General features: G+C 53.2%; 1 protein-coding gene across 1 annotated transcript in view; it reads left to right on the forward strand.

The window, feature by feature from the left end:
• The first annotated feature begins 41 nt into the window (after window positions 1-41).
• Window positions 42-27,382, forward strand: part of HCN4 (hyperpolarization activated cyclic nucleotide gated potassium channel 4) — a 49,154-nt gene continuing 21,813 nt past the window's right edge. The window contains 2 exon segments of the mRNA XM_017868543.1: window positions 42-1,178; window positions 25,045-25,468. Coding sequence (XP_017724032.1) covers window positions 394-1,178; window positions 25,045-25,468 — 1,209 coding nt within the window. The 5' untranslated portion in view covers window positions 42-393.

The following is a 27,382-nucleotide window of genomic DNA, read 5'->3' on the forward strand; positions in this document are numbered from 1 at the left end:
CCCGCGCGGGCCGTGCGCTCTGCGCTCCGGAGCGGTTCCCCAAGCGCCGCGGCCGCAGAGCCTCTCCAGCCGGCGCCCATTGTTCCCCGCGGGGGCGGGGCGCCTGGAGCCGGGCCGCGCGCCGCGCCCCTGAACGCCAGAGGGAGGGAGGGAGGGAGGCAAGGAGGGAGCGCGGGGTCCGAGCGCCCAGCCCGGGAGGAGGCGCAGCGCGGCGAGCCCGGGGAGTCGGAGCGCAACTGGGAGCCTCCCAGCGGCGCACAGCCTGCCGGAGCATGGGCGCCTGAGGCGGCCCCACGCCGGCGGCGAAGGACGAGTCCCCACGGGCGGACTGACCGGCGGGCGGAACTGGAGCCCGTCCGCGGCGCCGCGCCCCTACCCCCGGCCCCTGGCGCCATGGACAAGCTGCCACCGTCCATGCGCAAGCGGCTCTACAGTCTCCCGCAGCAGGTGGGGGCCAAGGCGTGGATCATGGACGAGGAAGAGGACGCAGAGGAGGAGGGGGCCGGGGGCCGCCAAGACCCCAGCCGCAGGAGCATCCGGCTGCGGCCACTGCCCTCGCCCTCGCCCTCGGCGGCCGCGGGTGGTACGGAGTCCCGGAGCTCGGCCCTCGGGGCAGCGGACAGCGAAGGGCCGGCCCGCGGCGCGGGCAAGTCCAGCACGAACGGCGACTGCAGGCGCTTCCGCGGGAGCCTGGCCTCGCTGGGCAGCCGGGGCGGCGGCGGCAGCGGCACGGGGAGCGGCAGCAGTCACGGACACCTGCATGACTCCGCGGAGGAGCGGCGGCTTATCGCCGAGGGCGACGCGTCCCCCGGCGAGGACAGGACGCCCCCAGGCCTGGCGGCCGAGCCCGAGCGCCCCGGCGCCTCAGCGCAGCCCGCAGCCTCGCCGCCGCCGCCCCAGCAGCCACCGCAGCCGGCCTCCTCCTCCTGCGAGCAGCCCTCGGCGGACACCGCTATCAAAGTGGAGGGAGGCGCGGCCACCGGCGACCAGATCCTTCCGGAGGCCGAGGTGCGCTTGGGCCAGTCCGGCTTCATGCAGCGCCAGTTCGGGGCCATGCTCCAACCCGGGGTGAACAAATTCTCCCTAAGGATGTTCGGCAGCCAGAAAGCCGTGGAACGCGAGCAGGAGAGGGTCAAGTCGGCCGGATTTTGGATTATCCACCCCTACAGTGACTTCAGGTAAGGGGCCACAGCGATGATCCTGTGGGTGCCCTGCACGGTGCAGGCATGCCTCCTGACACTGCCTCCCAGCCGGAGTTAACTTTCCTTCCTTGCGCTGGGAGCTCCAAGAGAAGCAGGGCGCCTCTAGGCTCCGAGACACCCCCAGGCCCCCTTCTGCACCGCGCTGAGGGAACTTTCCTCTGTGTTCTGTCACCGGCCTTCTCGGGTCTGGGCTGCATTGGAGACAGAATAAAAAGGTGTTCTGAGCCTGGCCTACCCCTGCCGGCAGCCAGGATAGGGCTCTGCCACCTTAAGCCACACATTCCTCCTCCCCCTTCAAGGCTGCAGAGTCAGGATGGCCATCCTAGAGGCAGCTCCGGGTCATTCAGCCAGCAGAGCAGGGCCATGAAGAGAGACAGACCTCTTAGCAACGGGCCAGCTCCTCGGGTACTGACAGCAGGCATTATTATCTGCTTTCTGGTGCCCTGGCAAGCTGCGGCTGGGTCCCTGGAGGACCGAGGTCACTGGGGCCTCAGGCCGGGATGAAAACCCCCTGCACCCATCGTCACCCTGAGCGCAGCTCCTCATGCTGAGTGGTGGGCCAGGAGCAGGCACCCTGGGCAGCTGGCATCCGGAGCGGCAGGGCAGAATGACCTTGCTCACAGTGATGGATGAAGATGCCTGGTGTTCTGATTGATGAGCCGCTGTCCTGTACCCCATGCTTGTCCAGTGGCCCATCTGTAACCTGGAGACCCAAGCTCCAGCATCTGCTTGGCCTCTCATGGGCCACTCGTGGGTCCCCAAACAAGGTATGACTGTCAGGCAGGGAGAGGGACCCTGCCCCCTTCCACATCACCTGAGTCAGATGCCACTGAACAGCAGATACCACTGGGAGCTTGTGGACATATTTGTGCAAAAAGAGGGATTGTTGGTTGTCTCTAGGGTTGGGATCAGGGATGCCTTTACCTAAGTCAAGGTCCTGAGGTTCCCTAGTGCCCCTCTGGGCTTTCCTGATACGTGAGATTGTGATGAAGGTCTGGGAAACACTTTTCAAGCTGGGTTTAATTCTCTTGTTCTCTCTTTCTCTGGGCCCTGCCCCCTACTTATCTCCTTTCCTTGCCTACCTTGCTTGCCTGCCTATAAAAATGAGCATTTTGCCAACCCAGAGCCCTCTTTGCAAACTCCAGGGAAGCTGGGTTTGTAATGAGAGCAAAGCCATTTTCCATCCAATGAGAGAGATTTCTCGCACTGGGAATGACCAGTCAGACAACACTCGGTGGCTTAAAATAGGTAGTGAACAGAGCCCCTCCCCCCTTTTTCCTTTGAGAGACTGCTCTTCCTAACCCTAATATCTCCAGGGTTCCCATTCCCAGAGGACTGGGGAGACCAGAGGGCAGGGTAAGCAGACAGCCATAGTCATCAAATTGTATGAGTAAATGTGGGACCCTCCCATCAGGAACGGTGGCTAGGTTCCCTGTGCCAGGTTCCTAAAGAGTAGACTTGCCTCTGGCCAGTATTAGACCCTGAGGATCCCGGGCTGAGCTAGAGGAGTGAGCAGGAGCTAAAAAACGGGTGTCCTGCGTTTTTTCTCCTGTCTCTCAACTCTTCAGTAGTGGTGATAGGCAGTTCCAGTACCAACCACTTGAGATTGGTGAGGGGCCGTCCCCTCCCTTGCCCAGGTTCCTGCTGTCTTTGTTGTCAGAAAGCATCTGTTCAGGGTTCTCATCACCAAGCCCTTTGCCTGGGGAGCCTACAAGAGGTCAACCCCAGGCATGCCCAGCCTCCCTCAGCAGCAAACATTGGCTGGGGACCTTCTGGATGCTGGGCCTGGCCCTTCCTGTCTCCCTTACCTTGGATGGTGAAGAGTGACGACTGGGTCGATTTCATCAGATAGGATCCTTTTCCCCTTCCTGGTCTTACCACATTCTGGTATGTCTGTCTGTAGTCCCCCTGCTGCAGAATCTCCCACTAACTACAGGCTGCCTGGGACATGGCTGCAGGAGAGGGTGTGGGGATAGGGAAGCAGGGATACAGCAGAATTGTTAAATGGGCAACAGGAAGAGGGTCAGAGTGGGCTTTGAATTTGGGTTTGTGCAACAAGCAACAGGAACTGGTAGCTGCAAGTGGCATGACCCCTTTGCACAACTTTGTAGCTGTCTGGAGCTGGGTGGGGTGTAAGGAAAGAAATCCAAGAAAGACCATCTGAGTGTGTCTAGAGGAGTGGTGGCCATGCCTTTCCTGCTTCTAGGCCAAAACAGCTAGTCTTATCCTCAGAAGGTCAAAGAGGCAAGAGCCTAGCTAAGTCTTCTAAGCTTAGAAAACCCACCACTCAACCCCACCTAACCCACCCTACCCCGACCAGCACCCCCAGCCTCAGTCTCTAGAGTTTTAGCCACTGGCCTTGGGCCTCTGTGTAGCCACTTGCCATTGCCCACCTTAGGCTTCACAAGAGCTTCTGCAAGCATTGCTCAGGCTAGTCAAGGATTTATTCATCATTTTGACGGGCAGGAAGCATTGATCCAGCAGAATTGGTTTAATAAAGAATTGCCAGCAAACCATGATAGATTGAGTTTGTGGTTTGGAGTTCAGGGCTGGCTGTGATGGACTGCTTCCGGCATCTCCCCTTGCTGGGGAAGGAAGGCTGGGTGTCTTTTCCAGGAGAAGGGTGGGCTGTGCTTTGAGGGACCAGCATAACCTGGGCCATGGCTAATAATAGGCTTTTCTGGGCTGCCTCTGCTTCTCATTACTCTACATACCCCTGATCCCACCCCCCAATAGAAAAGAGACCATGCCCTGGCTACCCCCATGGCTCCTCCAGGCTCCCTGGGCTTTTCTGGCTTCCCCTCCCCTCCAACTCCCCATCTGCCTTTTGAAACTTGTATTTGTGGTATGTTAAGAGAAGAGGCCAGGATGATGCAGCCCCTCAGGACATGGCTCCCCGGGCTCCTCCCCGAGACTGGCTGTGCTCTTAGGTCCTGAATGGGTCCTTCCTTCCACACAAGCTGTGTCCTGGAGAACCTGGAACAACAACAACAACAACAAAAACAGTATCTGGATAATCTTGTTTTTCTAAGAGGAGAGAAAAGAAATGGAACCCCAAGTGCAGATGTAGCTGGTTGTGTTCCCCAGTCCCCTCTATAGACCCAGACTGGGATTATCAAGTAGGCCAGCCAGGCCGCCGAAGACGAGATGTGATGGCTCAATGTCTTCTGGCTGGTATGCAGGCGGCCTCAAATAAGGTAGTAAATTTCAATAAACTAAAAGAAATTATTCAAGGTCCAGATGAGAACTGCTGGTCAGGCTCAGGGAGTCAGCCTGGGTGGGTGTATCTAGGTGTCTGTCTGAGTGGGTGTCTGGGGGCTGTGTGGGTGGATGTGGAAGCTGGTGGGGAAGTCCCTATGTGGAATGTCAGTTCCGGAATTGCTACTGCACCCCCAAAGCTGGCTAAGTGTTAATAATGGAGGCAGGCAGAAGCTTGGCCTTTCTCATCCCCCTGTCCCTACCCTCTCCTAGACTGAGCCTCCTGAAGCCATGAGGAAGGGAAGGCGAGGGTGCTTAAAGTGTCCTTTCCTTGGGGCAGAAAGAGCTGGGCTCCAAAATCTTGGAAACTGGGCCAGTGGCCTAGCAGGTCTCAGGGGTGTCCTGAGCTGACTTCCTCCTGCCTGCTGGTCACTGGCACCCCATCACAGCCATTACTCACCTCCCATCACCTCCCCAACCCTGACTGCTATGGAGCCCTGCATGGGTTATGAGCCTTCTTTGAGCCCCAGTTTGCCCATTTAGAAAATGGGAATCTTGTTGCCTGTTGCCGTGTCAAGCACAAATTGTACAGCTATGGTCGCCCCGCCGAGGTGAGAAGCTGCAGTGAGCTGAGAGGAGCAGTGATGCTGTTGTGAACCACACCTCCCCTGCCCTCACAACTTCCTTTCCTTGGTTTTGGGAAGATCACATGGACCTCTGTCCTTGGCTCAAGCAGGGGTTCAGAGATTTCTTGGGGTCAGAGATTTCACTCCATCCAGAAGGATACCCAGGTATCCAGACACATAGAGTGTGGCACTTGATTTCTGGTGTCTGTGGCCTCCTAAGTTGAGGACCATCTGGGGGCTCAAGGTTGTGAACCCCTCTCTAGGCCATCGCAGAAGAGAGCCTGGGCCTGGTGAGAGGCAGGCACTCACTTTCTCTAGAGCCTGGCAATGGGGGTCCCTTTGCAGTCTGGGGCTTGGGCCTCCCATTGCCAGCAGGATAGAAACAAAAACAGGGCTCAGAGTTAGATGCCTGAGGGAGGAAAGGGGTTCTGCCTGGGCACTGGTTTCTTTTCTATTTCCTCAGTCCTACCCCCTCCCACCTCTCTCCCTTTGAGTCCTGGGAAGGACTGTTCCGGCAGGAGGTGGAAAGGAGGAAGAGGCAGCAGCCTGACTCTGGGTCTGGGGGTTCTGAGGCCCCTTCTTTCCTGGGCTTTCCTGGGGCCATTTCCCAGGAATGTTGTTAAGACTCTCAGTGTGCACAGCCAGGCAGAAAGGAGCCGCAGGCTGTGCTAGAGGGGGAAGGGTGCCTAGTTGCAGAGGGGAATTCCAAGGTGAGCTGCCTGGGCTGTGCTTTCAGCTGGCACAGTGGGCAGCATGGCTCTCTCTGGGGATGAGATGTGTCCCACCTGACAAGGCAGGGGCTGCTGGAGCTCAGGACTGAAGTGCTCCCAGGATGCTGGGTGCACAGAAACCCGATAGGGGCAGAGAGCCAGGACCCCCATACTGGCTGGCTAGAGAGATCTTGGCTCCAGGTTCTCCCTGCTGCAAGGCTCAAGTTCCTGGTCTGGTGGCTACATGATAAGGCTGGGGGTTACTTTCTCCCCTGCTTGGCCCTACCACACCAGTTCCCTTAGCTGCTGTGAGCTTTGAGGCTTTTGGGCTGCCAGGTAGCCGCCTGCCTCACACAGGGAGCTTCCAACTGTGCTGACCTTTCTCCCTGTCCATCCACCCTCCTCTCCCATGCTTTAGGGCCCACTGTCCCCAGGGCCTTGTGGGATGCCCTCTCAGGCCACCCTGGCTGCCATCCATCTCTCCCTGGCTGACCACCCTGTGGCATTTGGACGGAGCTCTATGTTTGTTACAATGCAGCTTCTCCTGCTGTAATGTCATCCGACTCACCTGGAGATCTTGTTCAATACAGATTGTGAATCAGTGGGTCTGGATGGGGTCTGAGATGCTGCATTTCTCATAAGCGCCCAAAGAATGCTAATGTGGCTGGTGCCCAGACCAGGACCATGCTTGGAGTATTGAGGTTACTGTTCATGCTCTTGTTCCATGCTTAGCCCAAGCTCCCAAACTGAGCTCCCTGAGGGCAGAGCTCCATTTTACCTCTTTGGCCTCAGAGCCTGTGGCCTCTGTCCTCAAGCTCAGCATGGCAGGATGAAGTCTGTGAACTGGGCTGAGCCAAGCCACAGAGGTCTGCCTGCCAGTGTGGGGATGTGGAATTCACAGCTCGCTCTTCCTCCTTTCCTGCACTGCTGCTTGGACCCTGCTGGCCCTGCATGCTGGCTTTTGTGATGGGTGTAAACAGGAAGAAGCTGGGTGACCAGACGACCCTCATTAATCCATCCTGTCCCACCACTTTTGCAGCTTTTCTCTCATCCAAAGGGCCAGAGGGGTGGGCCTGGCTGGGGAGAAGGGGCAGGGAGTACTGTGACTGCTGCATTGCAATGAGATTTCTGGAAAGGAGCAGATGTCGGTATGAGCGCAGAGGTGACTGAGCAGGGGAGCCAGTGACTCTGACAGGGGCCAGCTGAGAGGAGGACAGAGGCATCCGGGCCTTCTTCCCAATCTTATGTCCTCCTTCTGTGCCCCAGGCTATGCCCAGAAGCCTCCCCTGAGGGCTGGGCTTGCCCGTCACTTCTCTGTGCCCCCTCCTACCCTGAAAAGCATTAACTTCCATACAAATGGTGGGGCTGAGAAGTGTCATAGCAGCCTGAGTGGCCCTTGTGCCTGCCACAACACTGGCCACCATGGGAGAATTCACTCAGAGCAGAAGATCCAGCCCCAGTCCCCTGGGGGCTTGTCATAGAACTGAGGAGGCAGCCGGCTCCTGCACACGCTCACTTGGCTCAAGGGCTCTTACAAAGCTGCAACTGCCAGTTGCTAATTAATAGAAGGGCTACTGAGGGTGACCAGACAGTCTTGCTTTCGCCCAGGGGGATGCTGAAGAATTCACATTTCCCAGACAGAGAGGGCCATGGGCCGGCAGGGGCATTTTGTTGGCTTTGGAGAGGATGTTCTCTGCCAGCTAGGCTTCTTTACTGAGGAAGCATTGCCAGGGCCCTAGAAGTCTGCAGTGCCACGGGCTGGGAAGTCACTTGGAGACACTGTACCATCAGCACCCACTCGGGTCTGAGGCGGAAGGCAGCACAGAGAGGTGGTGAGCTCCCCGTCACCGTGGGCGCTCAAGATAAGACTGAGCAGTACTTCAATCAGAGGTTGCCAAGCAGCATCTCTTGCACCAAATACAGCACCCAGATGTGCTCTGTTTGGCCAGCATAGTGTGTCATAACAAATCTGAGCCAATGTTTTTAAATGGAAAGATATAACATGAAAATATGGCTCTTGGGCTTCTCTTGAAAAACTGGAAACTCTGGCAGCCCTGGCCCCACATTCCCACTCCCTAGCAGGGAGCTGAAGGAGACACTAGAGGCTGCCTCCTTTACGTCAGCTTTTGTTCTGCAGTTGCACGGGTCCCCAGCTGTCGCTAAGGCCACTGTCTTACACCCAGCCACGTCATTCATGCCATTTAGCTGCCTGACCCCTGTAGGCTTCAGAGTTTACAGCCCTAGACTCAAATCAACAGAGACTAAAAGCCAGGTGGGTTCACAGATCAGTAACCACCATTTACAAAGCCAGGCTGTGCTAGGAGCTCTATATCTCCCGTTTCATTTATTCCTCACGATGGCCCCCAAATAGTTTTATATCCCCAGTTTACAGATAAGGCTCTGACGAGGAAAGGGGAGAGAGAGAGAGAGAGAGAGAGCCCCCAATCATGCAGCCATGAATATCAGAACTGGAATTTGACACTCCTCATTCTTTTATGTTAGTGTTTAAAAAATTTAATTACACGAGTAGTTCAAGAAAACATTCTCCTGAGAATTAAAACATTGAGGAGGGGCTCAGAAAGGGATAGTCAGCAGGCACAGGAAATCGATCAGGTGTCGGAATATCAGATCTGGAGAGGCCTTACCAAGCCCCTGGCCTGGAGCCTTTGTTTCATAGATGGGGAGCAGAGGAGCAAAGAAGGGGAGCACCTGGCTCAAGGTCACAGAGTATGCCAGAAGCGAAACCAGAGACCAAGTGGGTGGTGTAATATCTGTCTGCAAAGGTCTTCAAGCTTAAGTCCACCCCTAGCTTCCCAGCCAGAGGGTTCACAGAGGCTTTCCTGAATAGTCCTGTCAGTTGGAGCTTTTTCTTGTCACTCTAGCTTCATATGTGTCTTTCTGGGATGATAGGTGTTTTCAGGATCCCATCATAATTTAGGCTGCTTCCATGAGAAGGTAGTCTTCCCCTTTCTGAAAGTGCAGAGTCTGGTGACTGAGACATGCTGTCCTGACCCCAGATCTGGGGTTGCTGTTTCTGAGGATGCTGGGCTGGGATGCCGGCTCACCTCCTCTTCCTGGGAAGGTCCTGACTGCTAGAGACCTTTGGGGTTTGGGGACCATGTCTGGGTGCCATTAATGCCCCTGTTCCTGGATGGGGGTGATTGGGGTTCAGAGGAGAAGGGGTAAGTGGCCAGTGGTATCTTTCTCTGATCCGCTAGAAGAATGGCCACATGATCTATTCATTATATACTTCAGAAAAGTCAGGATTTGGAGTTGATCTGTGGTTTAGGATTCAGTATGTGACCAGAATCAGGGCTCATTCTGTGACCATGGCTAGAACTCAGTCTCTGACAAAGGTTGGGGCTCAGTGTGTAACCAGGATTGGGGTTCAGTCCATGGCTGGGTTCAAGGCTAAGTCTGTGGCCAAGGGAAGGGTTTGGTCTAGGGTCGGGAATTGGCATCCTTGTGCAAAACCTTTGAGCCAATTTCGGTGCCCTTCCTGAGGTACCAAGGTTTGGGGCTCTACCTTTGTGCCCTGCCCCCCTTTAGGAAGCTTTCCCTAAGTTTCCTGAGCTCCTACACCTCTTAGTATCTGAGCCAGCTGCCTCTGGTCCTCTCCGGGAGGTAAAGTACAAATTATAAATAAACAACCGTGCCACTGCTGCCGATGCCAGAGTCATCACATCTCACACGTGACAGCTCCCCACCCAACTCTGCTCTCTCATTGTTTGGGGCTGGTGTTTGGTGTTCTCAGCCAGGCAGCAAGCTCAGGCACCCTCAGGGTCAGGGCTGGACCTAGAGCCGTGCCAGCTGGATAGAGGGACTCCCTCCACCCACTGCAACCCCAGCTCTGGGCTACCACAAATTGCAGAGCGAGCAGCGGGGCCTCCAGGTCTGATCACGGCAGCTGTGGGGGCCTGATAATTGGCTGCTGATGATTTTGTGTCTGTCTAAGCATTTATCTGTGTGGGTGGATGTGTTATGTCTGCATGAATGAGGCTTTCAGAAATTAATACATAATAGGGGCTGGCTAATACATTATCCTCTGGGCTTGGGGAGAGGCAAGCTAAGGGAGTCATGCCCTCCAGAATACCGTATCACCCATTCCAAGGCTGCTTTCACCATTAAGGGGGCTGGAGGTGGCAAAGTGGAGAGTAGGGTTCCACTTCTGGTTTATGGGAGGGCCAATGAGCAATAGATCAATGTGGGTTGATGGTCAGGGAAGGCATCCTGGAGGAAGTGACTCTGAGCTGGATCTGAAGGAAAGAGAGAACCATTCTGTGCATTTTCTTGGAAATTTGAGCTGAGGGCCGCCTGGCTGGGGTGAGTGTTGGCAGATGCTTGGGGCTGCTTATTCAGAACCTGCCTCTTTTAACCTGCACTCCTTAGTCCCTGCCCTTCACCCTCCAGGACTCTGAGCAGGCTGCCTGTGCTGCCATCTGATTATGTGTGGTGTGTTTGCCTGTGTGTGTGTGCATCCTCATCCTAGCTGTGCAGCCTTTGAGAAGACTCGCTTCTCCTGCTGTACTAGGCCCAGAAGGCAGGTGTTGCCTGCAATAATGTCACTGAGCGTGTGGCCTGGAGCCCAGAAGTAATTACCCTGCAGTTCCCCGTTGGAGGCTAGAGCAGCCCCTGTTAATGATTAATGTGAGTCCCCAGCCACTGTATGCCAAAGCCAGCCACGGGCTTCTCCCACCTCCAGTATCCTCAGAGGATGTGAGGGCACTTGTTCCCTTCCCCAAAGACAGGAAAGACCCTTAGGTCCATAGGTCCCATCCATGCCATTAGCACCTTATAGAAGAAACTTGGTCCAGCAGGGGAGACTGCCTCTGGGGCCCGGCTTCCTGCAGTGTGGGGGCTGGCCTGCCCCAGATCTCTGGGTCCTGCATCTTGAGCCAGCCTGGCCCAGAACTGCCCACTCCTCCCACCCTCAGTTTCCCCTCCTGAGTCTCATCCTGTTCTGCTGGGTGACCTCAGCAAGCTCTTCTCCTCTCTCAGTGTCCAGGGTTGGGGCTCAGTCTGAGGCTGAGAAGAGAGCAGAGCTAATTGACCAAATAGGTATTGAGCCCTGAATCCTGACCCCATTAGCACAAATTGAGCCAGCAGGGCAGGGACAGCGCTGCCGGCCAGTAGAGCTTTTGAGAATCTCCCTCCCTCTTTCTGGCTCTGTCACCGAGGTCCAGCCAGTCATGATCCTAGAGTTCTGCAGCCCCTTGGGGCCAGGGACACGTGGAAGATCTCTTACCTAGGGGCCAAGTTTTGTGGAGGCTTTGCTGGCCCTTGTCCTGGGGAGTGGGGCTGGGGGTCTTCCTGGCATGTTGTGTCCTATTGGCGAGGCCTCTTGAAGGACCCCCTCCATTAGGTCGTGGCCTCCGTGGAGGGGATGCCAGGCTTTCTCTTCTTTGTTTCCAGGGCATCCTTCCCAGGAAGTGATGCAGCAGGAGCTTAATGAAAATGAACTAAAATGCTATCCTGGAAAGGGCCTCAACCATGCTCTCCTCCCAGCCTCCCCTCCTAGGGAGCAGTCTCCTCCTGGAAGCTCAGACCTGGCCTCAGAAGAGCTCGGGGTGTGAGGACTCATGCAGATTGCAGGGCGCACTGGATGACTGTGGGTGGAGGGGCCCTGTGGGATGGGTCAGCGGGATCATGTACTCTGGGACTGGCAGAAGAAGGAAACAGGAAAAGCTGTTCAACATGTCCCAGAGGTTCTGGGGCATCATCAGCCCATTGGGTTGCTCTGCAGCTCCTGGGGACAGAGTGTAGGGGACAAGCCTGTGAATCCCACCAGTAGAAGACTTGGCTCTGTGCCGCCCAGCTGTGTGGACTTAACTGAGGCCTCACCTCTCTGGGTCTTGCTTTCCTCCTCTGAAAATGGGACCAGAGAGGGGTTGGGTGTTAGCAAGATCCCAAAGCCTAAATTGGCAGCTGCTGAAGAGTCACCTGGGTGCTTATGTGATCACAGATGCTCGGGCTCCCTGGGTGAGGCTGGGCAGGTACAGTTTTAGGAAGTACTCAGGTGATTCTGCTTCCATCACTTTGGGAGCCAATGAGCTGGACATCCCTAAGCCCCCATCTGTGTTAACAGTCTGCAGTTCTCTGATTGCACTGCATTTGCCTTAGCCCTACAGTGGCTCCCCAGAGCTTGGGGTAAAATCCTGCCTTCTTAGCCCAACATCTAACCCCATTGGTAATAGGCCTCCCTCTCCAGGGAGCTTTTACACCTTTTTTTCCTTGTGGGTTGTGAGGAGTCAAAATCATAAAATTCTGAGGCCAGGAGGGATCTCAGAGAACATGGCCCCACTCACCTTCCTTGTTAAACTGTGTTTTCCTGGATAGAAGGCAGCACAGCACGTTCCCTCTAGCTCTGTGTCCCCAGATGCCCCAGAGAATCCTTGTTATTTGCTCCCAGGCTCCATCCCATCAAAAAGGGACGGTGTAGACCGTCCCAGAGTCAGTATTTAGCTACTCTTTATAGGGAAGCCTTCCTGTGGTCTCCTTGTTAGCCCCTTCCATGACCAATGCTGCCTACCTTAACAAGTTCTGCCCCAGGCCAGGCAATGTGGCTCCCTCCTGTAATCCCAGCATTTTTGGAGGCTGAGATAGGAGGATCACTTGAGCCCAGGAGTTAAAGATCAGCCTGGACAACATGGTGCGACCCTATCTCTACCATAAAAAAAAAAAAGAAAGAAAAATTAGCTGGGCATGGTAGTGTGTGCCTGTAGTCCCAGCTACTGCAGAGGCTGAAGTAGGAGGGTGGCTTGAGCCCAGGGAGGTTGAGGCTGCAGTGAGCCAAGATTGCACCACCACACTCCAGCCTGGGCTACAGAGTGAGACCCTATCTCAAAAAAAAAAAAAAAAAGCCAAAAACAAAGGAGTTCTGCTCCAAATCCGTTTCTAGTGCTTCATGTTGCCCCTCAAGCCTGTGTCCTCCCGCCGCTGGCAGTGCCTTCCTGCATGAGCAGGTGAGCTCTCCCACCTAATTTCCCCAGAGGGCGTGCTCCCATGCTACTCCACAACAATATTCTGTTTTGGTTCCAATCTCCTGAGTGGGAGGACAGAAGGTTCCTGGGGGAGTGGTGTTGGAGCCTTCTTTGATTCTTGTAAGCTGGACTGAGTTCAGTTCTCCAACTGCTTGTTCCCTCCCCCATCTTCCCTGGTGGTCTTGTCCGCTGGGTGAAGCACAGAGAGGTTAGGCCCTGGCCTCAGGGAACATACATCCGGGCAACTTGGAGCACTGTGGCGCAGATGTCCCCTGCTGTGCAGTTTGGGGTTATGTGTGTGTGCGCGCGCACATGCATGTACATGTCCACTGGTATGTTTCTGCATGTACAAACATAGAGTCTCCAGAGGAGGAATTAGCCCATCAGATAAACAGTGGGTTTTCATCTCAAAGTATTTCTTTTGCCCAGGCCTGTCCTCACTGTGCTGAGAAGGTACGGTTGCAGTCCCTTTCTCAAGGAATTCTCTTCCTCTATAACCCTCCCAGCCCCTCGTATACCCTGGAAGAGCTCTGAGTTCTCAAGCTGGCATTCAGGGTGTCTCCCACATTCTCTTCAGAGTTGGGAGCTGAGGTGTCAGGGTTCCCTGAGATGCGTGTTCTTCTGTGAGTGAGCTGTCGATCTGGCCAGCTGCCCTTGGCTGACCTCTTTAGCCTCTGCACTGCAGAGATTCATGGAACTCAGCATATCTTTGGAGATGTCTAGCTTGCTTTGTGCCAATGGGGAAACTGAGGAAAAGTCAGTGAGAGGAAGGGACTTACTTAAGGTCACACAGCAAGTTAGAGACAGGGATGGGACTAGAACTTGAGAATCTCAGGCCCCTGACCTGGAAACCTTCCATCGCATAGCATGGGCCTCCTTCCTGTAACCCCTGGGCTCTAGCCACAGTGCTGTCTCCTGATCAGTGGACCTACTTGGGTGCCTGCCTCCTCTTTGACACTTTAGTACCCAACAGGGCATGCTGCCCCCTGCTCCTTTCTGATGCAAGCCTGGCTGAATTTCTCCTCCCCTCTGGCTGTCCCCAGCCTATGGGATACAGAGTCAGAGATTCTGCATCAACCCTCTTATTCCCTTCCCTTGGCTCATGGCCCCATCTGCCCATGGAGCTGGCCTGGATTTTCAGCTCCCCTGTGGGGTGCGTCTGTCCATCCTCTATACTGAGGGCTTCTTGAGGTGGGACCATTTTGTGTTCCTCAGGATCCTCCTACCTCTCAGGCCAGGACCTGCATCTTAATGGACATAAAATAATGATGATGAGGATGATGATGATGATGGGGATGATGGCCCACTTGAATTGAGTATTTATGCCATATAGCATATTGCAAATACTATCTCATTAGATCTTCCTAGACTCCTGTGAAGTGGGGATTAACGTTCTCATCCTGCACATTAGAAAACAGGCTCAGAGAGGTTAAGTGATTTGCCCAGGGCCTCACAGCAGAGCACCTAGCCACCATACATCTACAATAGCCTGGCCACAGAGAAATGTGGTCCCTGCGCCAGTAGTCTCAGCATCACCTGGGGGGTTGTTAACAGTGCAGATGTTGGCCCCACCCCACAGCTGACTGAAGTCCACCAAGTCTGCAGCTCAGAAAGTCCCCAGGTGATGTGTGTGCACATTCCAGTGTGAGGGGCGCTGTGCTGTATGGCTGAAGGATTGCAGGCCAAGAAGAGAAGACTGGGTCAGCTGTCACCCTCACATAGCTCACCTTCTCCTTGGGGAGAGGCTGAGGCCAGCTCTCACTGCATCATGACAGGCAGGACTCAGCCCAGGATGAGGAGGTACCTTAGAAGAGGCAGGGGTAAAGGATCATAATTGGGTTTTAAGAAAAACAAAACGAAACAAACTTTATTCCTTAAATGTTGATAAACATAGAAAAATTGGAAAATAAAGGTACACCCAAATCCAAACAACCCGCCTATAAACCAAGCCCCAGATGCCCTTGGCTCTAAATTGGACTGTATCTGAGGCAGCCCTAGGCAGCCAAGGGAGCAGCTACCTGGGAGCCCTGTGATTCTGAGTCAGAGATTTTGAGGTGGGTTAAAAATAGAGCCCTAGTGGCCAGGCGGGGGTGGGAGGAAGACAGCAATTTATCTATTATGGTGGGGAGACCCTGGGGTCAGGGAAGAATAGCGAGGGGAGGATGGGCAGGAAGGAGGCAGTGGGTGGGGGGTATATTTCCCTCCAGAGACCTGAACTGAGCACCCAGCCTGGCTCAAGAAGGCTGTGGGAGGTGATTTCAACCCTGAGGGTACAGGGGGAGGCTAAGATGCCAGTCCTAGGACACAGGCAGGGAGGACTCCAGCGCACTCCGGGACAAAACACTCCCCCCACCACCAGAGAGGCAGCTCCTTCTAGGGTATGGGATGATGAAGGGGGCGAGAGTGGCTCTACCTCAGAGAATGGCAAAGAGGAGCTAGACAGGTACGGGGTGCGGAGGGGGAGTAATAGGTGCTTTCAAACAATTATCAAGGTGTGGGGAGGGGAGGCAGGAAAGGCATCCTCATGCGTGTCACATGTGTGTGTCATGGGCTGGCATGCATGTGATGTTAAGCTATCCTCCCTTGCCTATTACACCTGCTCTTCAGACGACTGCCCTCTCTCCACCTTCATCATTGATTTCCAAAACATCTTCTCATCCTGACCTCCCGGTCATGGCAGTGGCTTTGCCACGTATTTCTGCTGACCACTTAGGAGCTGGGGACCACTTAGGTCTGACCGCTTAGGAGCTGACCATTTAGGACCACTTAGGTCTGGGGACCAGGGTCATGCTCTCCCCAACACGTTAGAGGACCCCTCACAGCACAGGCCGTCGTCTAAAGGTAGATGAATGTTTCTGATTATAAAGGTAATATCTGCCTGTTATGGGGAAGGTGGAAAAGGTAGAAAGATGAAATGGAGAAACTCAGAGTCACAATATTCCCACCCTTAGAAATCATCAGTGTTAATGATTTAGTGAATTCTTTCTTTGTTTTATTTTTGGCAGTCTTTTCTTCTTCTGGCAACAGTCTTCCATCCATCTGTCCATCTGTCCGTCCGTCCATCCATCCATCCGTCCGTCCGTCCGTCTGTCCGTCTGTCCATCCATCTATCCATCCATCCATCCATCCATCCATCCATCCATTTAACAATACGATAACGTTACTGAGACTCCTCCCCATCCGTTGCCCAACTGTGTGTTCCCATCTTGGAAAAGGAAGAGAAATCATTTCTGCCCTTGGGGAGCTCACAGTAGCGGAGAGCCCTAAGACTCCTCCTGGGTCTGTCTGGTTGGGGAATGGAGGGGATTCCGGGCAAGCAGTGGAGTTGCCTCCTTCATCCCCTCCCCAGGGCTCCTGAGTCTCGGTACTGGGGCCTATTTGGGACAAAGGGAGAACCTCTAAAATCCCCTGCGGTGGAGGTGGGGTGGAGGGGCCAAGGGGGTACACCCATAATGAGGGGGCTTATTATGGGTGGTTGGTTCTGCCCCCACTGCCTGCATAGCTCAGGCTGGAAACGCAGTCAGGGCCTTGGTTGCAGTCTTTAGCCACAAGGTCCCCCCACCAGTTCTTTCTCATCCCATCCTGTCAGAGACCCCAGGCCCCCTGTTTCTTCTGGCCCATGTCTGTCCACCTGCCTTCTCTCCCACTTTCAATGCCTCCACTCTTTCTCTGCCACTTTTCCACCATGATCCTCAGCACCTGGTGGGGCCACCTGCCGAGGGCTGTTGCTGTGAGTCTTGGGGGTTTGGATATGCCAGATTCTTCCCTGACCGTCAGAGGCTTGTGGAAGCCTGGTGGGAAGGAGCCTGTTTCCGAGGGCTGCCCGCGTCATGTGGCTTCTGCTGGGCTCCCTGCCACTCAGCCTTTGGCACACACTCCTGAGGCATGCATGGCATGCACGCATCTGTTCACCCATCCCCCATCCACTCATTTGTATGTTTCCACCCATTCACATATTTATCAGGACCTACCGTATAAAAGGTACTGTATAAAAGGACTTCAGAGAGTCAGTGATGGCAAGTTAGACAGTCACACACACAGTTTCATTATAACATGATAAATACCATGCCAGGGCAGCGCCTGTGAGGGGCAGTTAACTGGATTTCATAGGATACAAAGAAAGCTTCCCAGGAGAAGTGATACCTCTTGTGAACCAAGGGGGATAGGTGGGCACAAGTGGGAGAAGAGTTCCAGGCAGAAATGACAGCATGTAGGAAAGCCCAGAGGCAAAGAAAGTGCCATGCGTTGGGGACACTGAAGGCTGCTGAATCTGTCTGCAGCAGAGTGTGCAAGGAGAGGAATGGGGAGCATGAAGACAGGAGAAGGAGGCAGAGTCCAGGCCAGGAAAGGCCTTGGGGATGACAGTGAGGAATCTGAATTTCACTTGGGAGGTGGTGGGAAGCGCAGAAGGATTTGGGGCTTGGAGTGTGGAGAGTGGATTGGAGGAGGGTGCTGGCCCCAGCCCTGACCCTGAGGCATGTGAGGTCCTCGACTGGCCGGGAGCTCCCCTGGGAAGCTGTTGGAGTAGTCCCCATGGTGGGTTGATGGGACACATTGGATCCAATGTAATGAAGTGTTGGAAGGCAAGGGAGATAGAAGAGTTGAAGATAACTCTGAGGTTTCTAGGATCTACTTTTGGATGCCTGGTGGTACCATTTTCTGGGAGCACAAGAGTGTGGAGGAAGCTGTGAAGCTCTGTCTGAATATGGCAAGGGTGAGGTTCCCGTGGGACATCCGTTGTAGACACGTAGTCAGCAAGTGGATGCATGGGTGTAGAGTTCAAGAGAGCGGTATGGTTTATAAGGCAGCAGAATAACAAGGCCATGGGAGTCGGTGAAGTCACCTGGAAAGAGTGCATAGAGCAGGAAGAGATGAGGGCCCCAAGGAGCAAAAACATGGAAAGGTCATGCTGAGGGAAAGGAGGCTGTTCAAGGGAAGGGAAAGGAGAGGCAGTGAGAACAGAGAAAAGCCAGTGGAGCAGGCCACCTTGGAAGCCAAGGAGGAGACTGTCTGCAGGACAGAATGGTCTACAGGGCCAGACAATGCTAAAGGCCGGGGAGGAAATGGACTGGAAAGTGACTATTGGATTTAGCAGCAGGGTACATATTGGTGACGTGCTGAGGAGTGGAGAGCAGCATCGCTTCTTGGCCTTTGGCTAAAATCAAGTGGAGTGGAGAGGAGCGCTGGGTGAGGCGCATGAAAGCAGGACTGTGGGGACAGTGACATTTCCTTCAAGGAGCCTGGGAAGAGATAAGACAGCAGGGGTTCAGGGAGGGATTTTTTTTAAGTTTAGAGAGCTTAGAAGGAAAAGCTGATGGGAAAGGATCAGTGGAGAGGGAGAGATGGAAGAGATAGGTGAGAGAGGGAATCTTCTGTAGATTAAGGTCCTTGGGGAGGAAAATGGGGATGGTATCAAGAGGGCAGGTAGAAGAGCCGCTGATTCCCTTGTGACTGGGAGGAGGAGATGGGATGGGGGAGATGCTGCAAGGTGGGAGAAAGAGGAAAGGGGTACTCTGGCGGCTTTTCTTTTCTCTGTGTGACATAGAAAGTGGTATTATCTGCTGACTCTGAGAGAAAAAGTGGTGGTTTCAGAGCTTTGAGGAGACAGGAAATAATTTGAAATAGCAGCTGTGGGGAGTGGGAAAGTTTACTAGGTTCTCCTGTAAGGATCAGGGGAGGGAGGTGAGGGCTGTGAATGAGGCCATAATGAAGACATTGAGGCACGAGGAGCTAAGAAACTTGGCTGTTTAGTAGGACTGGTCTGAGGTTGTGGGATTCTTTACACAGCCCCCATGTGAACGTGAAAAGGGTTGATGCCGACCCTTGCCTGGGGCTGGGATTTCATGACGGTGCCAGGAAGAGGGGCATAGAAGTTAAAGGCATTGGTTTTAGAGAGGCGAATGAGCTGGACCATCGTGTCTGGGGTGGAGGGTGGTTGGGAGGATGTGCGAGGGTTCTGATGGGAGGATCAGAGGAGTCAGCAGACTGGATATTCCCAGTACTCTGAAAAACAGGTGCAGTGCAACTGAATAGAAGAGCTGGCAGGAAAGGAGGGCAGGTCGTACAAGAGGACTGCAGAGATGCAGTACCTGGAGGTGGTGATGTGGTCAAGGGTGCACTTTGGAATGGACCATTGAGGTGGGATTGTTAGTCAGGGCAGCAAGCTACCAAGAGGCCAGGGTGTTGTCTGGGTCAATGATACGAAGTAGAAGTCACCCAGGACGATGGCAGGATTTGGAGTGGAACGGAAGGTTGTGAACCAGGTGCCAGCATTGCCAAAGTCCTTGAGGATGGCAGATGGATGCTGGAAGGATGGCCAGCAAGTGACAAGGATACCCAAAAGATCTTGTAGACATTTCTACCATAGGCAGGAGGTAGCAGCAGTAGGGAGAGGGGAGGGTGCTGACTCACCCCTGACCCTGAGGTATGAGGGATTTGGGGGAGTGGTGTCCTTAGGACACAACTAGGGTTCACTTAAGTGGGGGAGGCAGTGGGGTCTGGGAGTGAAGAAGTTAAGGATGCAGGTGTCATGGAAGAGAGCACGGGAGAGAGAGCTGGGTGGGAGACAAGGAGCCTGAGGAGGCACAGAGTTTGGGAGTAATAAAATACCACCAGCCAGATTGATATTTCTGTGGAGTGGTTAGAAAGTAGGCCTCTGGAGTCAGAGTCTTTGGGTTTGAACACTTGGCCCACCATATATAGCAAATCTCTCAACTCCTTGTACCTCAGTCTTTTCATCTGTAAAATGGGCATAATTATAGTATCTACCTCACAGGGCTTTTTATTAATGAGGATTAAATAAAGTAATCCAGATAAGGTACTCAGATTAGTGCCTGGCAAATGGTAAGTGCCCAAAAAGTATTGACTGCCCTCATCCTCCATTCTCACTGTGTTCAGTATCAGGATCTTTGCTGGTCTGGAAAACCAAGGGAACGGGAAAGATAACCCAGAGGGCATATGAGTTGGAGACAAAGAGAATGGAGGCTGGAGACCAGGAAGGAGGTGGGGGCAAGGGTCCAGGTGAGAGACAGACGCAGAAGCCATCATGGAAGCAGCTTGACTAGACATGGTAACTGCTGGGGGTGTTGCTGTAGGGGTGGGTGGGAGGTAAGAGGCAGCAGTAAGGGATGGCTGGGAAGTTTTGGGCCTGGATTATTGAAATACAGACTCATTCAGCTTTGAGGAGGAGGATGCTGAGTTCAGCTCTGGAGTCGTTGGCTGTAGGAGACAGCAGGCCCTCTGCGTGGATGCATTTTGCAGGCAGGTGGGAATGCAGGTCTGGTGCTGGGAGTGGCCCTGAGTGGGAGCTGTCTGTAAAGTTGGAGAGGGTAACAGATATGGCACTGAGTGTGCTATTCACCTGGGAGAAAACATGGAGACCCACGGGCTACAGTCAGCACTGCAGGGACATGGGTGTCTGAGACAAGGCCCCTGTCCTCCAGGAGCCCATGGTGTTTTAGGAGAGCTAAAACCAAGACTCAGGCTGTGCAGAGGCTTCAGTGGTCAGAGTTGAAGAGCTAGCTTAAAAGGTGGAAAATATTTTAATGACAAAACAGTGACATTCTTCTTCCAGCTGACAGGATTCTCAATGGATATCATTTGTGGCAAAATGTATGCAAGAAAGTATGCATGTGTAAAAATGGATGCATGTAGGAGGGCAAAAGACAAGAGTGTGTTTACAAAAAATGTATTCATGGTATTGCATGTGGGTGTGCATGTGTGTATACATGTTCATGTCTGTGCATGTGCACATGTGCATGCATGTATATATGTGCATATGGCCTCAAAGGCAAGCATGGGTGTGTGTGGACAAGAAGAGGTTGAAGGAGGTCATCTCCAGCTGGGACCGCCACTTTTCCTACTTTCATTCTGTCACCCTTCCCATCCTCTTTGGCCTCCAGGGAAGGACAGGGCCCTTAGTCTAGTCCTTGAGTCCCCGAGTTCAGGGTCAGTCACCTCCTCGTGTCTTCCTCAGCTCCCTTGAGGCTATGAACTTCCTCTCACACCAAAACATGAAATTTTCAGATATCAGTGTAATAGGCTGCTTGACTTTTTGCTATCCCCCATTCTTTCTGCATATGGGACCTGCCCCTCCAGTGTCAGCCTATAGGCTGCCTGCCTGGGTGGACCCATTGATCCAGGTAGGAAGTAAGGAGATAAGACAGGTCTGGGAGCCTGGGGCTGCTGGGGCTTCCAGAGTCCAGTTGGTGTCTTGCTGGGCAGGACTCCTGTCAGCTTAAAGGACACTGGGCTGGAGGAGGGTCCTCTGGATTTGGAGAGACTAGGGCCCCTAATTCAGGCATGTGCCAGCTCCAGGATATCTGAGCCTGACTGCCCCTTGCTTCCTTGTCAGGACATGACACTGACCACCATGGATTCACACCCTAGATTGTGAGATTTATTCATGAGTGATTCTAGGGGTGGCCAGGTGATAAGGGAGCATTGGGCATCCAGCTTGAGGCTTTGGAAATGTTACTCTTCCTTCCTTTGTGAGCCTTCATTTTCCCTTCTGTAGGACACGTGCAACCATGACTGAGTGACTGCTGATGGCCAAGGTGCCTTTAGCACTTGAGAGGTGTACTACTTCCTCTACTTCATACAGCCCTAGCATCAGGAGCATGGGCCCCCCAAATCCTCTTTGCAGTCTTCTCTTCTGTTTTATCTCTGAGGCAGGGGTCGCACTGCTGTGGTAGGCTACCTTTCCACTGTGATGCAAAAGTGTCAGAAAGGCGTGTCTGCCTCCCACATCCCTCCAGGGTACCCACAACTCCAAGAACTCAAACTCTGCAGTCCCAGAGATTTCTCCTAATCTTGTGTCTGTCCCTCACGAGCTGTGTAGTCTAGGGCAGACACTTCTCTCTGAGCCTCGAGATCATCATCTGTAAAATAACAGCAGCCACAGTGCTGGTATGAGGGATAAATGAAGTAATGCGTGGAAAACCAAAGTAAGTGCTCTATACGTGTGAAGTGTTTTGGAGTCTTTATGAATAAAGACTTTTCAGTCACCAAGGAGCCCCCAATAAAAATGCCCAGAGATGTTAAGGAGTCACTTGCGATGCTTCTGACCAGCAGGATTGGAAATGAAGAGGGGCCAGCAAGCTGAGGATGCAGTGCAGAAGCTGTTGCCAGCTTCCCCTGGCTAAACCCACTGAACGGGGCTGGCAGGTGTGCTGGGCGCTGTCCGTGGTGCTGAATGTCATATCTGGTTCTGGCAGAGCCTGACTTTCGGAGATCTGTGCAAGCATCTGGCAAGGAGTAAGGAAAGGTAGTCCAGGAAGCCAAGGGCAGCTCCCAAAACGCAACCCCTCTCGCTTCCTCCAGAAGCACTTCCCTGGCCTCACCCTTCTAGGCCACCAGGATACCATTTTTATGGATGCCTGGGCTCATTTGGATGGTTTCTTACACCATTGCCCAATTGCCTTCTATCCAAGCCTTGTGCTCTTGACCAGACCATGAGTCTCTGGAAGTGAGGGCATCTGTGTGCTGAGGCAAATAGGTCTGTCATCTGATTGCTGGGGGCACATGTGCATGCATGTATATATGTGCATATGGCCTCAAAGGCAAGCCCTTGCCTCTTGCTACTGGCTCCCCTGGGTCTATTACAGGCTTCTCTGTGATCCCACTCCTAGCAGATGTTTTGCTCTGGCTCTTCTCTGGGAGATTTGATCTTCCTCCCTCTTACCTCTTTCCTGCAAATTTATTGATTTGAATGATTTATGTACTCATTTCATAACATAGCTGGGCATAGGTCAGAGCATTTGACAGAAATCAGTTGATTTCCTCCTTATGACAGTGCTGCTAGTCAGGTACTGTGGTTATCCTCATTGAGCAGATAAGAAAACGGAGGTGTGGCATGGTAAGGTGACTTGCTAGTAAACCATGGAGCAGGAATCGAACCCAGGTTGGCTGATTCCAGGGCCCATCCCTCCTCCCACCATATTATACTGTCCAGCAGCTCTCTGATGTTCCAGGGTAGTGGTTTGTGGGAAAGAATGATCCGGGATCCCGACCCCAGCCCAGATCGAGTGCTGGAAATATCCCTGAGCATCTGGAAGCTCAAGATTGAAACCATTAGTCAGAGTGCGAGGAAATGGGTGTTTTTGCCTTATGCAATTTGGTTTTATGAAGACCACTAAATGCAAACATTCTCCTGTTAATTACTGTCTCAAATTTTGACTGTAATTGAGGGAACTAGAGCTGGGGAGAGTGTAGAAACCCGTTGGAGTGGCAGGCCTGCCCAAGTCAGCATTCCCAGCCGCCTTGCACCCGCTCTGTTAATTTTAGAAACTCCTCTAGCCTGGGTGTATTATTAGCTTTATGTACAGAGGGCCACATGGCCCTCAGTGGCCTTTCTATGCACAGTTAAAAAAATTTGTTTTCTTTTGTTTTTCCCAAGAGATTAAATGAAGAGGGATGACAGCAGAGTGTATAGAGGGGTGTTTGTGCACTGTGCATGTGAATGGGGATACCTGCGTGTGGCATCTATGAGTGTACACAGCTGTCTTTGAGTGAGCTCCATGTGGCTGGGTGGAGCATGCATGGCTCTAGGGCACCCCATAGGTGCTGAAACCATTCTCCTGGGGTCCATGACTCATTAGCAGATGGGCTGTATTCTTTGTAGTGAAGTGTGAAGCTGAGGGTGGGTCCTCAGGCCTTAGTTGGGTTCTCTCAGCTGGCATACGGGTACTGGGGCCACAGAAAGGAGTAGTGGGTCATGGGATAGAGAGGAGCTGAAGTTGGCCTCTTGGCATCCAGCCTTATCCCCCATAAGGCCCTGTCTTGAGGCCCTGAAGAGCTTGGCTTTCAAAGGAGCTGCAGAAAGCTGACTCTCTGGAAACTGCCCTTCGCCACGCAGCATGATGTAGGACAGCCATGTCACCCACCTTCAGCAAAACAGGTCCTACCCTCTCCTTGACTCACAGCCCCATTTTGAGTCTGGCAAACAAACGAACAATTTGCTATGAAGTAATTTCTTTGCAACCTGGAACTCTGCAGGCAGGGGCACTTTGGTTTACAGTGAGACCCTCTGAAGACTCCAGGAAAGCTTATCACTTTCTTTCCCACTTCCTTCCTCCCGGCTTCCCTGCAGTAAAGAATCACAGATGGTAGGAAAGTTATTTCTCCTGGGAGAAGACATGCTTATTTCTGCGTGACTTAATACCTTTATCTGTTATTGTGTAAACGTCTAAATTAATAGCAGAGGGAGACAGCTCTGCAGTGCAAGTTTTTGGTCTTGGGGCCAGCCCTGGTATGGCTGGTACTTGGGCAGGGTCCCTGGGAATAATTGGCCATGGCTTCTGGATTGGGGTCTTGGCCACCTGTGTTGTTTCACACTCCAGAAGGCCCCCTGCTTGGTGAGTTGGGAGAAACCCAGCGCAGACCTGTGAGTTGGCATTGTGCCTCCTCCTCATGCTGCTCAACTTCTCTGAGGCTTTGCCCTGAGGCTCCCTCTGCAAACGACTTGAAGGTGCCTGAGGCCTTAGAAGAAATGATTCTGGAGGCCCTGGGCTGCTCTCTTTCTATCACATTGAATGGTACCTCACTAGTGCCTGAAATCCCCCCATTAATTCTTCTTGTTTTGAAGCTATCTCTCCCCTCCACACCCCATGTTAGGATGCAAACCTCTGAGGGAAGAAGATGGTCAGACATTTTCTGATTATAGGGGAATAGACTAAAGGGGGATGCCAGAGAACCAGTGTGGGAGAGGGCCAGATCAGAATGATAGGATTCATTACACAGTGAGGAAACTGAGGCCCAGAGTAGGGAGGCCTTATTGGATGTTACACAACATGTTGATGACAAAGCTGGGGCTGGAGCCTGGGCCTCCTGCCTCCCAGGCTCCCGAGTTGTGTCTGCACCTCCCCTGCTCTTTGGTCATAGTCTGTGGAATGTCTCCCTGACAGCCCATCTCAAGCCACAGCTGACCCTCAGGGAGGATGGGGCAGCCTAGCCTGAGCCTGGGGTGGTGTGGGGTGAGCTGCTCCTTTTGCTGAAACAGCCTCTTGCTTCTCTCTCAGTGTCACTGATGTGCATTTCAGCCTGACTCTCACTGTGGGGTGGGAATGGGAGGAGGAAGCTTGTTGTTGGGGGTTGTGGGAACTCACAGAAGGGCAGCACGGAGGGTATCCTTAGTGAATGAAGAGCGTCTTACTGTGTCATTCCCTGTGCCAGTCTTCACGTCTTGCCCTGGTACCCATGTGCCTATCTTCCTGTCTCGGAACCTCCCAAGACTTCTCTCTCCCAGATGCTGTCCCTCAGATCTTCCTCCCTTAGTCTGTAACTTGTCCTCTCTATCCTCCTGGCGACTGACCCCTGTGTCTCTGGGCAGATTTTACTGGGACCTGACCATGCTGCTGCTGATGGTGGGAAACCTGATCATCATTCCTGTGGGCATCACCTTCTTCAAGGATGAGAACACCACACCCTGGATTGTCTTCAATGTGGTGTCAGACACATTCTTCCTCATCGACTTGGTCCTCAACTTCCGCACAGGGATCGTGGTGGAGGACAACACAGAGATCATCCTGGACCCGCAGCGGATTAAAATGAAGTACCTGAAAAGCTGGTTCATGGTAGATTTCATTTCCTCCATCCCCGTGGACTATATCTTCCTCATTGTGGAGACACGCATTGACTCAGAGGTCTACAAGACTGCCCGGGCCCTGCGCATCGTCCGCTTCACGAAGATCCTCAGCCTCTTACGCCTGTTACGCCTCTCCCGCCTCATTCGATATATTCACCAGTGGGAAGAGGTGAGTGGTCAGTGCAAACCTCTTGGGGGAAAGGCCACTCCCCACAGAGGGAGTGAGGAACTGGCAGGGAACCTCAGATAATTGAACATGGGATGTCAGATTGTGGCAGGCACACCTGCTCTAAGAGGACAAATACTAGCAATTTCTTGACTTCTTATGTGCTGAATACTTTATATGCAGTATCTCAGTGAAGTCTGTAACAGTTATAGAGGGAACCATATAGGTACATGTATATACTCATTTTTCACATGAAGAAACAGAGAGACAGAAAGATTAAGTGACTTATACAAGGTTGCATGATTAGTAATTTGTGAACCTGGAATGTGAACTTAAGTCGATCACCTCCAGAGCCCACATTATTAACCACTGCGTTATGTTGTAGGGTTTATAAATCCGTAAGCTTGTTGGGGACAGGCAGGGAATAGGGATGGGGTGAAAAGGGCCAGTTGGGGGACAGTAGACAGTGTGGTGGATGAGAAGAACTAGAGAACATCTCCGTCTATATTGGATGGCCTCTATGCAGCTCCAGCTAAATTTTGTTCAAGTGGGAATGGGCCCAGGGTTGCTAGTTCTACAGCATTATGAGAAATGGAAATCTGGATTTTTGTACAAATTTTGTTGGCAACTATCTTAGTTTGGGTTCTTCCTGAGCAGACCCTGAGACAAAGATTTGCATGAAAGTGATGTTTTTGGGATGCATTCCCAGGAAAATCTGGTAAGGGGGTGGGGGAGAGGGACAGGAAAAGCCGGAAAGCCAAGCAGTAGTTGGACATTGGAGGGTGTCTTGTGGAGGGCTGTTTGCCTCAGCCCTGTGGGATCCGAGGATAGTGTGCGCCACACCTTGGAGTTGTCCCAGTCAGGGCAAGGGAGTTGGAATGTTTATATCCCCTTACCTGTCAGTCACTGATTCAAGGCACTGCTAGCCCTCAGCGCTAGCACCAAAGCAGTTTCCAGCAGCCCGGGCAGGCCTCTGACAAAAGGTGCGGCCACTGGCTGTAGAGAGTGAAATCACGCAGGCAGGCTAGAGTCTTGTGTTCAGATACTGTAAAGGGATCCTAGGGGCTGTGAACACTGGCTACAGGAGGAAAATAAAACATTGAAAAAGAACTGGGCGGGCCAACTCCGTTCTGAACAAACTTCACTCATTCACGGGCTGAAGCAGTCGTCTGCAGCAGAGGAGTTAAGGGCTTTGCTGGGAGGAAGAGCAGCTGACCTTGCCAAGTGCTTCGGTCTGTGTCTGCCACCCACCCAGGTTACACGACTTGGCAGCAGTGGCAGGCAGGCCAGCCTGGAGGGCCCATTCTCTCTGTGAGACAGCCCACCTTGGGGCTGGGCAGTCTGTGGGTGGAACAAGCTTCCATGGAGGGCCATTTCCCGCTGCATCCCTGTGCCATGTGGCTGACTTCCCAGCCTCCAGGACCCCTGCTTGCCTGGGCAGAAGTTCCCGTGCTCAGGACATGAAGCCCCCCACCCTCACCCCCAACAGCAGCCTGGGCCTTGGCTGGCAGCCCCTGTGGCTGATGGTAGAGGCACGGGCAGATTCAGGTCAGAGGCATCATGAATACATGTGCCATGGGAGAAGTGTGTGCACCAGTCAGTTTGGCAGCGTTGCTCCATGGCAGAAATTCTCTTTGGCTTGGAAAATTTGCATTACTGATGCTGACAGATAGGGGCCATGACTCTCCCAAGGTCATGCAGTTAGACCTCTGGTAGAACTGGGGCAGAATCCAGCTAGCTCTCTTGGCCCCCAGCACATAGTGTGGGCTGTCCCACCCTGGTGTAGTGGAATGGCACATTTAAGACCCAAGTTAACATCTGGCTTCATGCTGCCTAGCATGTAGGTTTGGGTCCACTTTGCCTCTCTGTGCCTCAGTCTCTTTATCTGCAAAATGGGTGTAAGTTGTACCTGATGTT

The sequence above is a fragment of the Rhinopithecus bieti genome, unplaced genomic scaffold (assembly GCF_001698545.2).
Source record: "Rhinopithecus bieti isolate Rb0 unplaced genomic scaffold, ASM169854v2 scaffold_4639, whole genome shotgun sequence".
Classification (NCBI taxonomy): domain Eukaryota; kingdom Metazoa; phylum Chordata; class Mammalia; order Primates; family Cercopithecidae; genus Rhinopithecus; species Rhinopithecus bieti.